This window comes from Chiloscyllium plagiosum, chromosome 26 (genome assembly GCF_004010195.1).
Source record: "Chiloscyllium plagiosum isolate BGI_BamShark_2017 chromosome 26, ASM401019v2, whole genome shotgun sequence".
In the NCBI taxonomy this organism is placed as follows: Eukaryota; Metazoa; Chordata; class Chondrichthyes; order Orectolobiformes; family Hemiscylliidae; genus Chiloscyllium; species Chiloscyllium plagiosum.
The window spans coordinates 45,223,621-45,240,058 of record NC_057735.1 but is presented as its reverse complement, the minus strand read 5'-3'; the positions used below and the strand labels follow the sequence as shown (position 1 = coordinate 45,240,058).

General features: G+C 40.0%; 1 protein-coding gene across 1 annotated transcript in view; it reads left to right on the top strand.

Annotated features, from left to right (window-relative positions):
• LOC122563310 (AT-rich interactive domain-containing protein 2-like) overlaps window positions 1-16,438 on the top strand; it is a 258,669-nt gene that overhangs the window by 158,367 nt on the left and 83,864 nt on the right. Inside the window, exons 5-6 of the mRNA XM_043717025.1 lie at window positions 484-702; window positions 4,298-4,365. Coding sequence (XP_043572960.1) covers window positions 484-702; window positions 4,298-4,365 — 287 coding nt within the window. The remainder of the gene's footprint in view (window positions 1-483; window positions 703-4,297; window positions 4,366-16,438) is intronic.

Below are 16,438 nucleotides of genomic sequence, written 5' to 3'. Positions count from 1 at the left end.
ATACCTTCAAAATTGTGCCTTTTTAAATATAGATTGACTCATTGCAATGCATCACCACACTCTACATTAAATCGCATCTTCTATGTCTAACTCCATCTTAGCATGTTTATTATCCTGATGTTTGTTACTGTCCTCTTCATTATTTAGTAAATGAAGTTAGTTTAATGTCTTCCATAAATTGTGCACATATGCCCTGCACACACAAGTCTAGTTTGTTAATATATATCAAAAAAGACCAGTGGTCCTAACACCTGGGGGGTATCGCATCTCATTCCAATCTCAAACAACTCTTCACTACACTGTTTCTGTTTTAAACTAATTTTATAACCACAATGCCAATGCCACAGTAAGCTGTCAAATTTCTCGTCAGATCTTTGCACTAAGTTGCACATGTCATGTGGCTTGTATGATTTTAGTCTTTTGTCAAATCTGATTGCATTACCATTTGACAATAAAATAAACTAATGTTATTCTTTCTTTCAGAAAGTGTACGTCGGGGTTATGGGCTTTTTACAGAATTTACCACAATCAGTGATTATAATAAAGTGGTGTTGTCTTTACTTTCGGGACTTCCAAATGAAGTGGACTTTGCAATCAACGTATGTACGCTTATGTCACATGGGAACAAACAAGTACTGCAAATGGAAAAAGACCCAAAGGTGGTTACACTGCTGCTTGCACATGCTGGGATTTTTGACGATAGTAAGCAACTTTTTTTATAATTTATAAATGTGTTATGAAATTATCAAAATTTCAGAAGCTAGCATAGGAATAAAAGTGTGTCTGGTTCAAAGCGGAGTTGGGAGAAGTGGGAGGCTTGTCTTTCTTAAAGAAAAGGACGAGAAATTTGAACATAATAATTTAGTGTGAAAGGGAAGGATGCATTAAGCCAATGAAAAATCAATTGCACTGGCAGAACAATGACATTGTACTCACTGCATGGAGAGAAATGGCAAGACTGAGGAAATTAATCTAAATGCATAGGTAAGTATGTAGAAGTCTTATGCATAGTTTTGTTATTAGTAAGAGTTGAGTGTTGGTGTTAAGACTGGATAATTTACTCCAGTCACATTAGAGGGGAAACAAAATTCAGAAAGAAGAGAATCTAACTCAGCTGGGTAAAGGGAAATGTGAAGGAGTTCCAGCAGACCTGTGTAACAGACTCCCAAGTATTTAAGACTAATAAGCTTTGATTTTTATGTTCTTAACATGCACCCAATTTGATGACAGTGCATGAACCCGTTATCAATTTTTTAACATGAGTTAATGGTGGTTGAACAGGGACAACCTGTGCACAGCCTGTGTGGGAACATGGGAGGCACAGTGGTTAGCACTGCTGCCTCACAGCGCCAGAGACCCGGGTTCAATTCCCGACTCAGGTGACTGACTGTGTGGAGTTTGCACATTCTCCTTGTGTCTGCGTGGGTTTCCTCCGGGTGCTCCGGTTTCCTCCCACAGTCCAAAAGATGTGCAGGTCAGGTGAATTTGCCATGCTAAATTGCCCGTAGTGTTAGGTAAGAAGAGGTAAATGTAGGGGTATGGGTGGGTTGCGCTTCGGCGGGTCAGTGTGGACTTGTTGGGCCGAAGGGCCTGTTTCCATACTGTAAGTAATCTAATCTAATCTAATGGGCTAATGCTTGGTGGCACAGCTTAAGAGCAGTGCTGATACCTGCAAGGATGAGGGGAATGACTCCGGCAAAGGCAGCTAGCATTTGGAGCTCAATGTTAAAAATCACAACACCAGGTTATAGTCCAGGTTTAATTGGAAGCACACTAGCTTTCGGAGCGACGCTTCTTCATCAGGTGGTTGTCAACCACTTGATGAAGGAGCAGCACTCCGAAAGCTAGTGTGCTTCCAATTAAACCTGTTGGACTATAACCTGGTGTTGTGTGATTTTTAACTTTTGTGCACACCAGTCCAACACCGGCATCTCCGAATCATAAAATTATTTAGATTTGTAGGGAATTTCATAATCAGAAGAATAGAGAGCGCACTCAATTTCAAGAGTTCCAAAGGATTGTTGCATGTTATTCTCCAACACCATCCTGAACCTTATACAATGATCACTGTCGTAAATGATTCCCCACTGAAGCTTGATCCATTTAGTCCACATCTCCAAGGACCAGGTGCAACAAGGCATCTATCCTTGTTGGACTGAGAACATACTTCTGTTGTAAATTCCCCCAGACATAATCTAGGAATGCTTGCCCCTCACTGCCCCTTCTACTACCAGTATCCCAGTCTATACTTGGTGGTTGAAGACCACCATATTGGCCATTCTATAATGTTGGCATTTCTTTGTAGCTTCCCTTAAGATTTGGTCCCCAAATTGTTTTCACTAGTTCCCACAAATTTGGCTGATGTGTTTCTTACATACACCAGTGATTGTATTCCAACAATACATTATTAGCTGAAATACTGAAAGGACTTTGAAACGTTCTGTGGTAATTAAAATGACTACACAAATGCAAGCCTTTTTCTTCTCTGGAATTCGAACCCAGGCGTAGGACTGAAATTTGCCTATATGGAAAACAGGATTGGTAAAAAAAAAAATTGCAGGTTATAACACATCTTGGACCTGGAATGGTAGAGTTACTCTCCTAGTTAAAGGCAGTTGAAAAAGGATAGCACTGGTACAGATGCATAATCTATAAAAATTGTGGGGTTTATTGCCTAACAGGGTATCTTTCACACTGGAAAACAATGGAAGGGAGTTGAAGGAAGAAAATTTTACAAGATTACTCACAGGCACACAATAATAATGGTAACAGGAGATTCCAAGATCCTCAAATAAGCTAGCATAAAAAGAAATAAAGTGAGAAGAGGGAAACATTTTTCTCATGTATGGTGGAGTCCTTTCTCATTCAATATGTTAGTCAAACAACAAGTCACTAATCATGTCAGAAGTAATAGAATAAAACAGCACCCTCAAGGAACTGATTGCTACATAGTAAGGTATAACAATAAGATTGTGAAATACTTTAAGCAGAATAAAGACTAAGGTTAACAAATAAATTGGGATAGAAGGTTTGTCTACAGAGAAACTGGAAAAATGTTCTGGGAAACAAAGACGGAAACTGAGAGAAAACTTTCATATGGTTATCAGTTGAGTTCAAGGAAAATCATTATAAGCTGAAAATAGTCAAGCTTCAAATACAGAAATAAAAGGAAAATTGAATCTAAACTTTATACTCTGCATTTGAATATTAAAAGAGGAAGGAAGAGAACGCGGTAACTTGGGAGAGAAGATTAAAATAAGGCAAATGGAAATATCAAAACAAAATTGCATTCCTTGATCATAAGGAATAGGTTGGGTTTGGTGATGCCCTAACTGCAGGAGGTGCACTTCCTGCACATGTTGCACTGCCTGAGATGTTAAAGCTGGCAACCTCTTGAGCAACTGGTTATGCCAAATGTGGTCAAATCTTTCTTTTTGAATATATGTAAATATCTTGTTACAGCACTGTAAATTCTGTGTTAAAATTCTGGCTGCCAAAATGTCAGCAGACTAATGTACTGATAAGGATTATACCTGTACGGAGAAGGTTGGCAGGCCAGGAGCAAGGGCTTTGGAGTTAATGCTATCCTTAGGGGCAGGATTAGTCCCAAGTAGTACATCTTGTGTTGGAGCACCAGAGATTGCGACTGAACTGATAGGTGCACACCAATTATGAAAAGTTAAGAGAAATGACACTTGTACAAGCTGACAGCTTGAGTATATGTTTATGCTTAATGGACTTCTGAAGTCTGGCTTCAGCATCAGGAATAAGTGTTTTTAAAAAACGCTATCAACAATAATGAAAATTAAAGATAGATAAGACATTAAAAGATGAACAAGACAAGTTCATAGGTCTGTTTCTGTGCTGCACACTCCTACGTAACGGTAACATGTCTCGAGACTGTCCACCGTTCAATTAAATCACAGCTGAATTCTACTCCATTTACTCACTGTATGCGATTCTTGGTAATTTCAAGATGAAATGAAGAAATTACAGAATTTTCACCATGTAGATGAATATATTCAATGCTCACATGTTTGATGTAGCCTCATCATTCCTATCACACGTACATAGCATTCTTCCACACACCACACCCATACTTTCTGCTCTCATCCCCACCCAAGTTCTCTCCCACTTCCTACCCCTCATGATCTCTTCTCTGCTCTCTCCTGCCTGCTAACTTTCCTCTTCCCCTCCCCCACTCCTCTCTCTCCATCCACCCCTGCTCTCTTCAGAATTTGAAATTTGCTTAAGTCTCTGTTTTCATTATAAGTAAAGTATATATTCTTTGTTTTAGGTCCAGGGACCTACTTGAATGTATATGAATCAGAATGGAAAGTTAAATCTGGAAGAGACTTCATAAAGGTGACTATGCAATTCAGCAGATAACAGCAAATATGTAAATAATACTGTAGTACAAAATTGATATATTTTAATTTTCTGAATTTTTATGTCATGCATTGAACATATAAAGCACATTGTTTATAACAGTTAGAATCTGGATTGCGCTCTGTAGCTAACCACATGTTAGAGAGTCTGGAATAGTAAGTGTCTTTTGTGCAAAGATTACATCATTAAATATGTAAAACAAAAACCTACCCTTTCTGACTTGATAGTTAAAACATTTTTGACTTAAACCAGAAGTCATTGACTGAAAACCAAATTCCATGCTGTCCTCATGAAGTATAATCCTAAATGAACATTCTTCTATGAGCCCTGATAAGTTCATGCTGTCAGGTTATTCAAATCTAAGGGTAATCATAACCAAAACTAATGTAGATGACATCCCATATTGGAGATTAATACAGTGTGAGTTTTGACTTTTTTTTTCTCCTTCTTCTACCTTTTAAGTTCGTGGACACTGAAGCTAATTATAGCCCTAGTATTATTGTCCTGGTGAGAATGTCCCAGGACAGGAATTGTATCTGAGACCTGATGAGTTTTTGGGACCAAGATGTAATAGACACAGCTGTGTCATCCCTCAACCAATGTATTCTGATCAAAGGTCTGCAGATTAAAAGTGTAGTAAAGGGTAGAGGGGAAATGAGATTGACATAACATTGGGTCTAATATTGAGACTGTACAGCTGGTCGAAGGAAATGGCTGCATGAAGTGGCCGAAGAAGGCTGCAGGATGTGGGGAGTGAAAGGTAGGAGAGTGAAAAGGAATTGAGAAAGAAGGCTGCAAAGGAGAGAGAGCAGTTTTAAACCTGTCAACCATGTAGCTGGGAACACCATAATTCGCTGAGGTATTTAATTCCTTGAAAATGAATGTGGAATCTATTGTTTAAGGCTGTTTATGATCAGGAGCTACTATTTAGGGGCAATGTAGTAAATACTATTGTCATCAACGTTGTCAGTTGTCTCAATCTGTGATTGAGATTGGCAGTGATTCAGTTGTGACTGCCTGGTTAAAATGTTCCAGCTTTGTTTATATGTGATGGAAATGCATTAGTTATTTCCTCAGTCTGTGGTTGGTGTGTGTGTGTGTGTGTGTGTAGTGGTATCTCAGTTAATTTTGAAAACAAATTTGTGGCCAACTTATGCCCGTAATGTAAATGCTGAGGCGTCTAGGAACATTATGCATTCTTTGTGTGTAGAGGCTTTAATTTCAGTTGACTATTAAGTATATTGATAAATACTTATAATTTTTGTGAATCCAAGTTTCCCATGTCGTCTCAAATACAGAGAGTATTGCTACTATGTGACTGGATTACATAAGAAATGATTTATTGAGAATGAAAAAGAGCCCCGACAACCAAAAATTGGCCATCCCAATAACTTTGAAGTGACCTCTGAGAAAATCTTGAGAGGAACCCTGAAAAATTATTTTGACTTAGAGCTGATTACATAAAATGAATGACCATGTTGTAAGCAATCATGTAACAAAGCTGTGGCTCTAAATTAAATATTCTAAAAATTGCGCTTTTGATGGCTTTATAAATAAAGGTATAGAATACACAAACTATGCATGTAATATAAAAAAGTAGTTGACCAGAACTGTACACTGTACTCTGAAGGTGGTCCCACCAATATCCTGCACAACCTCAGTGTGACTTCCTAATTCCTGTACTCAGTAGTCTGAGCAATGAAAGCAAGCATGCTAAACGCTGTCTTAACCACCCTGTCTACTTGTGATGCAAATTTCAAAGAACAATCTGTCTGAACCCTTTGGATGTCTCTGTTTAACAACACTAGCCAGGGCTCTACCGTTAACTGTATAAGTCCTGCCTTTGTTCATTTTACCAAAATGTAAAACCTCACATTTATCCGAATTAAACTCCATTTGCCACTCCTCAGCCTGTTGGCCCATTTGATCAAGATCTGTTTGTAATCTTAGACACCTTCACTGTCAACTATACCTCCAATTTTGATGTCCTCTGCAAACATACTTACGATGCCTCCTAAATTCTCATCCACATCATTTATATAAATGACAAACAACAGTGGTCCCAACACCGATTCCTACAGAACACTGCTAGTCACAGAGCTCCACTCTGGAAAAACAACCCTTCACCACTACCTTCAGTCTCCTATCGTCAAGCCAATTTTGTATCCAATTGGCATGGTCTCCATGAATTCCATGTGATTTAACTTTAATAATTAATTTCCCATGTGGAACCATGTCAAAGGCTTTACTAAAATCCATGTCGACAGTGTCTACCGCTCTTCCGTCATCAAGCATTTTGGTCACATTCTCAAAAAAACTCAATCAAGTTTGTGAGACATGATTTCCCATGCACAAAGCCATGCTGACTATTCCCAGTCAGTCCTTGCCTCTCCAAATGCATAAATTCTATCTCTCTGAATCACCTCCAACAACCTACCCACCACTGATGCCAGACCCACGAGTCTAGAGTTCTCAGGCTTCTTCTTACAGCCTTTATTAAGTAATGGCACAACATTTACACTTCTTCCGTCACCTCATCTGTGGCTTTAGGTGATATCTCTGCTAGGGACCCTGCATTTTCTTCCCTAACTTCCCAAAACATCTTGAGATAGGCTTGATCTGATTTATTGATCTGATTTATCCATGTTTGTTTTTTTTTAAGACCTCCAGAACCACCTCTTCTGTAATGTGGACTATTTTCAAGACATCAATATTTATTTCCCTGAGTTCTCTCGCCTCCACTTTCTCCACTGACATGGAATATTTGTTTAATATCACTCTCACCACCTGTGGTCCCACACATTGACAATCTCATTGATCTTTAAGGTGCCCTATTTTCTCTGTAGTTGCTCTTTTACTCTTAATATACTTGTCGGAAACTCTTTGTATTATCCTTCACCTATCTGCCAAGGCACTCTGATATTCCCTTTTTGCCCTCCTGAGTTCCCTCTTGAGAATGCCCTGACACCCCTTATACTGGATGTTTTTAAATTGGGGAGGGTGCAGAACAGTTTTACCAGGATGTTGCCAGGACTGGAGGGTTTGAGTTATAGGGACTGTCTGGATAGGCTGGAATGTTTTTCACTGGAGTGTAGGAGATTGAGAGGTAACCTTATAGAAATTTATAAAAATCATGAGTGGCATAGATAAGGTGAATGACAACGCTCTTTTCCCTTAGAAGGGGGAGATTAAAACTAGGGGGCATATTTTTAAGGTGAGAGGAGAAAGATTTAAAAGGGTCCCAAGTGGCAACTTCTTCACAGATTGGTTTTTATGTGGAATGAACTGCTAGAGGAAGTGGTGAATGCAGGTACAGTTACAACATTTAAAGACAAATGGATAGGGACATGAATAGGAAAGGTTTGGAGGGATATGTGTCAAACACAGGCAAATGGGGCTAGTTTAGTTGGGGAAATCTGGTCAGCATGGCCGAGTTGGACTGAAGGGTCAGTTTCCGTGCTATAAGACTCAATGACTCTGGTTTTGGGAAGAACTTGGCTCCAAGGTTAACCCACTTACCTTTCACCTCTGAAACTTGGGTTCAAATCCAGATTAGAGTGAAAAGTTGCAAGTATTCTCTGGCTGTGTGGATTCTGTGAAAGGTGTTGAAAAATTTCTCAGCAGTCCCTTGTAAGCATCACAAAATGTGATCCTATTTGACAATCTCTTTTGTAAAGACCACAGGATGACTGCTATGGAAAATGTTGGAGTAAGGGAAGAAATTCCATACTGCTGCTGTAGGATATGCCCTTAAATTTTGGGGTCTAGAAATTTTATCCTGCATTTTGCTGTCCTGTTCTTAATAGTGGCATGAGCTGTCTGAAATGGGAAGAGCTCAAATGTCTCTATATAGCTATCCTTTCAAAAAAGATTTTTGGCTATTAATCATGTTTTTTGCACTTCAGATTTAATTTGATCTATATTGTTGATTCTGTCATTTCTCCAAACCAGTTGGCATTTTGAGAGTTAATAATTACTATTACTAATAAAAGGGTTCATCAAAAATGTGTCATCTCCATTACATTGTTTTGACTTTGAAACAGAAGTGTGAAAGTGGGAAGCACACAGGCAGGTGGGAAGAAAATGTTTGATTCTGAATGCAACTGCAAAATTAAACACGTGAAAAGTTAGTGTAAATGTATAATGTATGCACGAGCAAAGGAGAGCATCGGTTTCTGCAGTGCTGGGAAAGGTAATTGCAGGCCAGCAGGAACAAATTAATTAAACAGCTGATGTATTTGTCACTCTTGCATGTGGTCATGAGTTTGGTTAGCTTTGTCACTGGCCAGGAGCATTTAGATTAATATTTGAGATATTTGACCAGAAACTGAACTGAACCAGCATACTGTGGCCACAAGAGCAGTTCAAAGGTTAGAATTCTGCAGTGAAGAACTTACCACTTGACTCCCAAAGTCTGTTCACAATCAATATTTCACTTCCTTGGGTGGGTGCATCTCCAACAGCATTCAAGAAACATGACTCCATCTAGGATAAAGCAGACAGCTTGGATTGGCACCCCATTCACCATGTTCAACATTCATTACCTTAACCACTGATGTGCAGTGGCAGAAGTATGTACCAGCTACATGATGTACTGCACCAACTCATCAAGTCTCTTCAACGTTACATTCCAAACCTGCCGTCCTCTACCCCACACAATGACAAGGGCAACAGATACATGGGAATATCACCATCTGCAAGTTCCCCTCCAAGTCACACAGCAACCTAACCTGGAGTTCTACCACTGTTGGTTCACTTACTGAAACAAATCCTGAAACTCACTCCTGAACAGCAACTTGGCTTTACCTACAGACACAACAGTGGTTCAAGAAAACAGCACATCATCAATTTGAGGGCAATTAGAAATGAGCATAGATGTTTGACCTTACCATCAGCATTCGCATCCATGAAATAAAAACTGTTGTCAATCAGAATAAGGCTGGGAAAGTGCCAATCATGGCTAACTATTAATGTATTATGCAAGATTGACATGTTTACTTTATTAGGTAACATCAGTGAGCCTCCGGTGAAGCACTGGTGTTAGCGACCCGCTTTCTGTTTGTGTTTAGGTTTCCTTGGGTTGATAATGTCAGTTCCTGTGGTGATGTCAATTCCTGTTCTTAGAGGGTGGTAAATGTGGTCTAAGTCAATGTATTTGTTAGGAATGCCATGCTTCTAGCAGTTCTCGTGTGTGTTTCTGTTTGGCTTGCCCTCAGATGGATGTGATGGCTCAGTCGAAGTGATGTCCTTCCCATATGTATGCAAGGATACTTAGTGAGAGTGGGTCATGTCGTTTTGTGGCTAGTTGATGTTCGTGTATCCTAGTGGCTAATTTTACACCTGTTTGTCCAATGTAGTGTTTGTTACAGCTCATGCATGGTATTTTGTAAATGACATTAGTTTTGTTTATCGTCTGTATGAGGTCTTTTAGCTGCTGTTTTAGTGTGTTGGTGGGTTTGTGGGCTACCATGATGCCAAGAGATCGGAGTAGTCTGGCAGGCATTTCTGAGACGTCTTTAATGGAGGGGAGAGTGGCTCGTATCGCGTATGTCTGCTTGTTTGGATTTGTTAATGAGAACTATATAAGATTGTGTTCATTGGGTACCTGTTCTTTTTGAATACACTGTACAGGTGATTTTCCTCTGCTCTTCATAGTTCCTCTGTGCTGCAGTATGCAGTGACATGTTGGAATAATATTCTAATGCAGCTTCGTTTGTGGATGTTTGGATGATTGTTTCTGTAGTTCAATATTTGGTCAGTCTGTGTTGCTTTCCTGTAGATGTTGGTTTGAATTTCCCCATTGGCTGTTCGTTGTACTGTGACATCTTGGAATGGCAGTTTGTTGTTGTAATGCATTACACATTATTTCAATGAGCCACCACAAACCGCAGCACCAAGGAAAATCACCTATACAGTGTATTCAAAAAGAACGGGTACCCACTGAACACAGTTCACTGATTTCTCAGCTACCAACCCAAACAAGCAGACCAAACATGTCCAGAAACCCTAGTCATTCTCCCCTACAGCAAAGACATCTCAGAAATGCCTGCCAGACTACTCAGACTCCCTTGGCATCATGATAGCCCACAAACCCACCAACACACTAAAACAGCAGCTAATGAACTTGAAAGACCCTATACAGATGACAAACAAAACTAATGTCATTTACAAAATACCTTGCAAGAACTGTAACAAGCACTACATTGGACAAACAGGCAGAAAACTAGCCACCAGGATACACGAATATCAACTAGCCACAAAAAGACATGACCCACTCTCACTAGTATCCTTGCATACAGATGAGGAAGAACACCACTTCGACTGGGACAACACATCCATCCTAGGGCAAGCTAAACAGAGACACACATGAGAATTCCTCGAAGCATGACATTCCAACTGGAACTCTATCAACAAACAAGTCAACTTGGACCCCCACATTTACCACCCTCTGAGAAAAAGAACAAGAAATGACGTCGCCACAGGAAATGATGTCACTTGGGAAATAAGGTCACCATGGGAAATGGCATCACCACAGGAAATGACATCACCCACCGAAGAAAACCTAAACACATAAATAGAAAGCGGGTCACTAGCATCAGTGCTTCACTGGAGACTCACTGATAATGTTACCTAGTATGGTGATGAAACTTCTGAAAATGAACTTTCCAGCTCAGCGAGCAAACTTACATCCAGCATGTCAACCTGAGTTACAAATCTTCTCAAAACTCGCTAGTGTTTACTTTAATCTTAGCATCAGTGCTACCTTTTGCTAATAAAATCAATAAATCCCAAAGGCCTATGGCCATTTTATTCTGAAAATTCTTGACGTCATCTAATCCTGGAAGCTGAGCAGACTTAGTACTTGGAAGGGGACCTGCCTCAGAATATCAGGTGCGTGAGGCTTAAGACTCTTTATGGAGCAGTGATTGTGCCCCTACCTCTGGGCCTGAAGATCCAGATTCAAGTGTCACCTGTCAGACATATCATATGTCTGAACAGGTTGATTTAGTAATACCTATAATACTGAGGGCCAACATCAAACAAAGCAATGAATATGGTAGCAGTTTCAGCGACTGTTGTGACACACTGGTAGTGTTATGTCTCTGCTTCAGAAAGCCTGCGTTCAAGTTCCACATGTTCAAGAGGTGTATCATGACATGTGAACAGATTGATTGATTAAAAGTATCTATAGACCCCAAAGACAGCTAATATAGAGAAAGAAGAGCCTTAATGATAAGCAAATGAACCTGCCACTCCAGGCAAATAAGCTATTATTGTTGATGTGATTCTGAATTATGTAAACCACTGGTAACTATCCCAGATTACTGGGACAAAGTAAGAAAAAAAATGCTGTTGGTAATTGTTAGTAAAACAGATGCAATGCTCAGTAATAATTTCTATTTGTAGTTGCTCTTCTAAGCTTCCATTAATTCCTGTAAAATAGCACTTTAGATTTCGTACTGAATTGCAATATCAGTAGGGGATACAGGGATTAATAATAGACAATGCAGTTTCCTAAATTGAAAAACTGGATTTAAAGAAACATTGCAGATGAAAATCTGAGGTAAAAGTTATAATTGAATGGATCATTAGGATCAAAATGAGAGAAAATCAAGCATAAAGGACAAATCATTTCAATGACTTGGCAATTGAAAAGGTAGCCAACAAGGATGAGTTTAAAAAGCAAATGAACAAATATGTAGAAAAGCATTTAAGGGAGCATCGAAATTTTATTATACCACCAACAAGGTATTTCATAGATTGTGGCTGGGGTGTGGAAATTGCTTAAAAATGTTTTTGTGCACCTGAAATAGATCTTGCAATTAATCTTTGCTGTAATAGAATCTTGATTATTCATGCAGTATTCATCTTTATTGTTGTTGCCCCATTTCAATGGAGTTAATTTTAAATGTGAAAATGCTACTCATTTGGTGTGTGGAATCTAAGTTTGAATTGTGCAAAGGTAGATGAAGACTGCTTTTGGTGCTCACATTTATTCACGAGTATTGTTATTGTTCTGACTGGCTCTCTTTAGTCTGGTGAGCAATAGTAGGTCTGTTGATTGACAATGCTGGCCTGAACTGTAAATGAGTTCACTTAATGGCTTCAGTGGGGAGAAGAATGTTCACTGGTGACTACTATTTCCTCATATTATAGATAAGTGAAGTTCCACTGTAACTCAGTAGCGCAGATACTTTTGGAAAAATTTATTGAAATACTGTATATCTATAATTTATAATCTGGTAAACCCATTTTGTACCAGGCTAAAGATATCAACAGTGTGTATTTTATGTAAAGTTTAAATAAATTATCACATAAAGCCTGGAAGTAATGCCTGCTTAGATGTGTGTTTCACCTGATAAATGACAGCAAAATTGTAGCATAGTTATTTTACTGGACTTGTTCACCTGAGGTGTGGACTAATGACTCCATCAAGACAGCTAGGGATTTTAAATGCAGTTAATTATGTCTGGAATGTAAAGCTGGATTCAGTAATGGTGACCGTGAGTCTACCAGAATATTGTAAAAGTTCATCTCTTTCATTATTGTGATAGAGGCATACAGCATGGCAACAGACCCCTCGGTCCAACTAGTCCATGCCAAGCATGTTCCGAAACTAAACTCCCATTTGCCTGCATTTGGCCCATATCCGTCCAAATGTTTTCTATCCATGCATAGATCAATATGTCTTTGAAATGTAACTATATCTGCATCCACTACTTTCTCTGGCATCTCATTCCACATATGAACAACTCTGTTTTAAAACAAAAAGTTGCCCTCATATTCTTTTTAAAACTTTCTGACTTCGTCTTAAAAATATGCTCCCTCGTTTTGAACTCTTCCCTTCCTAGGAAAAAGACTCTCTTGTCATTCGTCTTATCTATGCCCCTCATGATTTTAAAAACCTTTCCACGGCCACCCCTCAACCTCCTATGCTTCAGTGCTAAAGATCCCAGCCTGTACCTTAAAACTCAAACCTTCCAGTTCTGGCAACTTCCTGGTAAATCTTTCCTGCACCCTCTCCAATTTAATATCCTTCCTATAGCAGGGGTGATCAGAACTGTACACAGAACTCCTGAAGAGGCCTCTCCAATGTCCTGTGCATTCTTTACGCGAACATCCCAACTCCTATACTCAAAGATCTGAACGATTAAGGCATGCGTGCTAAATCTTAACCACCGTCTTCTTAACCACCGTCTACCTGTGACACAAATTTAATTTGTCCTTTACGGAAAGAAATCTGTCATCCTTAACCAATCTACCTGTGGCCTCAGACTTTAAAGATTGACTCTTAACTGCCCTTTGGGCAAGCTACTCAGTTGTATGAAACCACTACAAAAAAAGTCTAAAAAATATACCAAAGTCGTACAGACTGCCAGCATTTGACAACAGATTCAGCCATATGAGGTATATCCAGCCCAGTTGATGCTATAAAGTCCTGCTTGTTAACACCTTAAGACTTGTTGACAATGTCGAAAGAGCTGTCCCCACAGATTCAACTGTCCTGACATAGACTCCTGTCTTTCATCCAGCACCCCATTCTTTGTCATTGTTCCTAACTAAACAACAGAACAGATCCGCTAGAGGTGACAGCAAAGTGGTGTACAATCACAAGGGAGTAGCCTTGCGAGTCTTCATTGACTGCAGATCACAAGAAACCTAATGGCATTATGAGCAAAGAAATCTCCTGATTGACCCGCTTAGGGAGAACAATACACAGCAATCCGTGCACCTCTGTATTGAAAGCCACTTGAAAGCAGCATTGTGGATAGAAAGGGCACAGTTTATTGACTGTGCTGGCTAAGTTCTGAAGGAAGTAGTTGCCAGACAAGGGGGGTGGGGGAGTAGAATCAAAACCTGTGTTGATAAAATCAAAGCAGTGTACAAGCTACTGAACTTTGTTATAGATTCTGTCACATTTCAAAGAATCACATAGCCTTTTGTGGAGGCAGTCAAGCCATTACAATAAGGAAACCCGTCATGATGTGTGATAAATGAATTAGATTGAGAACAATTATACCAACCATGTTGTGCTGCAAGTCATCAGCAGAATTGTGTTCCACAGTGGTGTGTTACTTTGTGGCCTGGCATTTGCAACCTTTATCATTGCAATCAGGTTAAGGGATCACTTCTGTTTTAAGTGAGGAGTGAAAGCGAGAGAGTCTAGTGAAGCTAGGGCTACATGTTTACTAAACAACGGAAGCAGCTTACTTTAAACACAACTAAATGATAACTTAAAGCTCTGCAATCCTGCCATTACCAGCTGAGATATGGGGTGAACGTTATCAACATTTATCAATGTTCCTCAGAGATGGGGAAGATACTAAACGAGTATTTTGCATCTGTATTTACTGTACAAAAGGACATGGAAGATATGGAATTAGGGAAATAGATGGTAACATCTTGAAAAATGTCCATATTACAGAGGAGGAAGTGCTCAGTGTCTTGGAACGTATAAAAGTGGATAAATCCCCAGGACCTGATCAGGTGTACCCTAGAACTCTGTGGGAAGCTAGAGAAGTGATTGCTGGGCCTCATGCTGAGAAATTTGTATCATCGATAGTCACAGGTGAGGTGCCAGAAGACTGAAGGTTGGCTAACGTAGTGCCACTGTTTAAGAAGGGTGGTAAGGACAAACCAGGGAACTACAGACCAGTGAGCTTGATGTCGGTGGTGGGCAAGTTGTTGGAAGGAATCCTGAGGGACAGGATGTGCATGTATTTGGAAAGGCAAGGATTCATTAGGGATAGTCAACATGGTTTTGTGCATGGGAAATCATGTCTCACAAACTTGATTGAGTTTTTTGAAGAAGTAACAAAGGATTAATGAGGGCAGAGCAGTAGACGTGACCTATATGGACTTCAGTAAGGCGTTTGACAAGGTTCCCCATGGAAGCCTGGTTAGCAAGGTTAGATCTCATGGAATACAGGGAGAACTAGCCATTTGGATACAGAACTGGCTCAAAGGTAGAAGACAGAGGGTGGTGGTGGAGGGTTGTTTTTCAGACTGGAGGCCTGTGACCAGTCAATTGCCACAAGGATCGGTGCTGGGTCCTCTACTTTTCATGATTTATATAAATGATTTGGATGTGAGCATAAAAGATATAGTTAGTAAGTTTGCTGATGACAACAAACTTGGAGGTGTAGTGGACAGCAAAGAAGCTTACCTCCGATTACAATGGGATCTTGATCAGATGGGCCAATGGGCTGAGAAGTGGCAGATGGAGTTTAATTTAGATAAATGTGAGATGCTGCATTTTGGGAAAGCAAATCTTAGCAGGACTTAGACACTTAATGGTCAGGTCCTAGGGAGTGTTGCTGAACAAAGAGGCCTTGGAGTGCAGGTTCATAGCTCCTTGAAAGTAGAGTCGCAGGTAGGTAGGGCAGTGAAGGCGTTTGGTATGCTTTCCTTTATTGATCAGAGTATTGAGTACAGGAGTTGGGAGGTCATGTTGCGACATTGGTTAGACCACTGTTGGAATATTGGATGCAATTCCTTTGTTTTGGAAAGATGTTGTGAAACTTGAAAGGGTTCAGAAAGGATTTACAAGGATGTTGCCAGGGTTGGAGGATCTGAGCTATAAGGAGGCAGAGTGTTGGAGGCTGAGGGGTGACCTTTTATAGAGGTTTATAAAATCATGAGGGGCATGGATGGGATAAATAGACAGTCTTTTACCTGAAGTGGGGGAGTCCAGAACCAGAGGGCATAGGTTTATGGTGAGAGGGGAAAGATATAAAAGGGACTTTAGGGGCAACCTTTTCACGCGGAGGGTGGTACGTGTATGGAATGAGTTGACAGAGGATGTGGTGGAGACTCGTACAATTGCAACATTTAATAGGCATCTGGATGAGTGTATAAATAGGAAGGGTTTAGAGGGAAATGGGCCAGATGCTGGCAGGTAGGACTAGATTGCATTGGGATATCTGGTCGGCATGGACAAGTTGGACTGAAGGGCCTGTTTCCTTGCTGTACATCTCTAAGTGACACATCAGAATTCTGAAACTCCCTGACAGCAACTCTCTCCCAGACTATATTACATTGTCGTCTC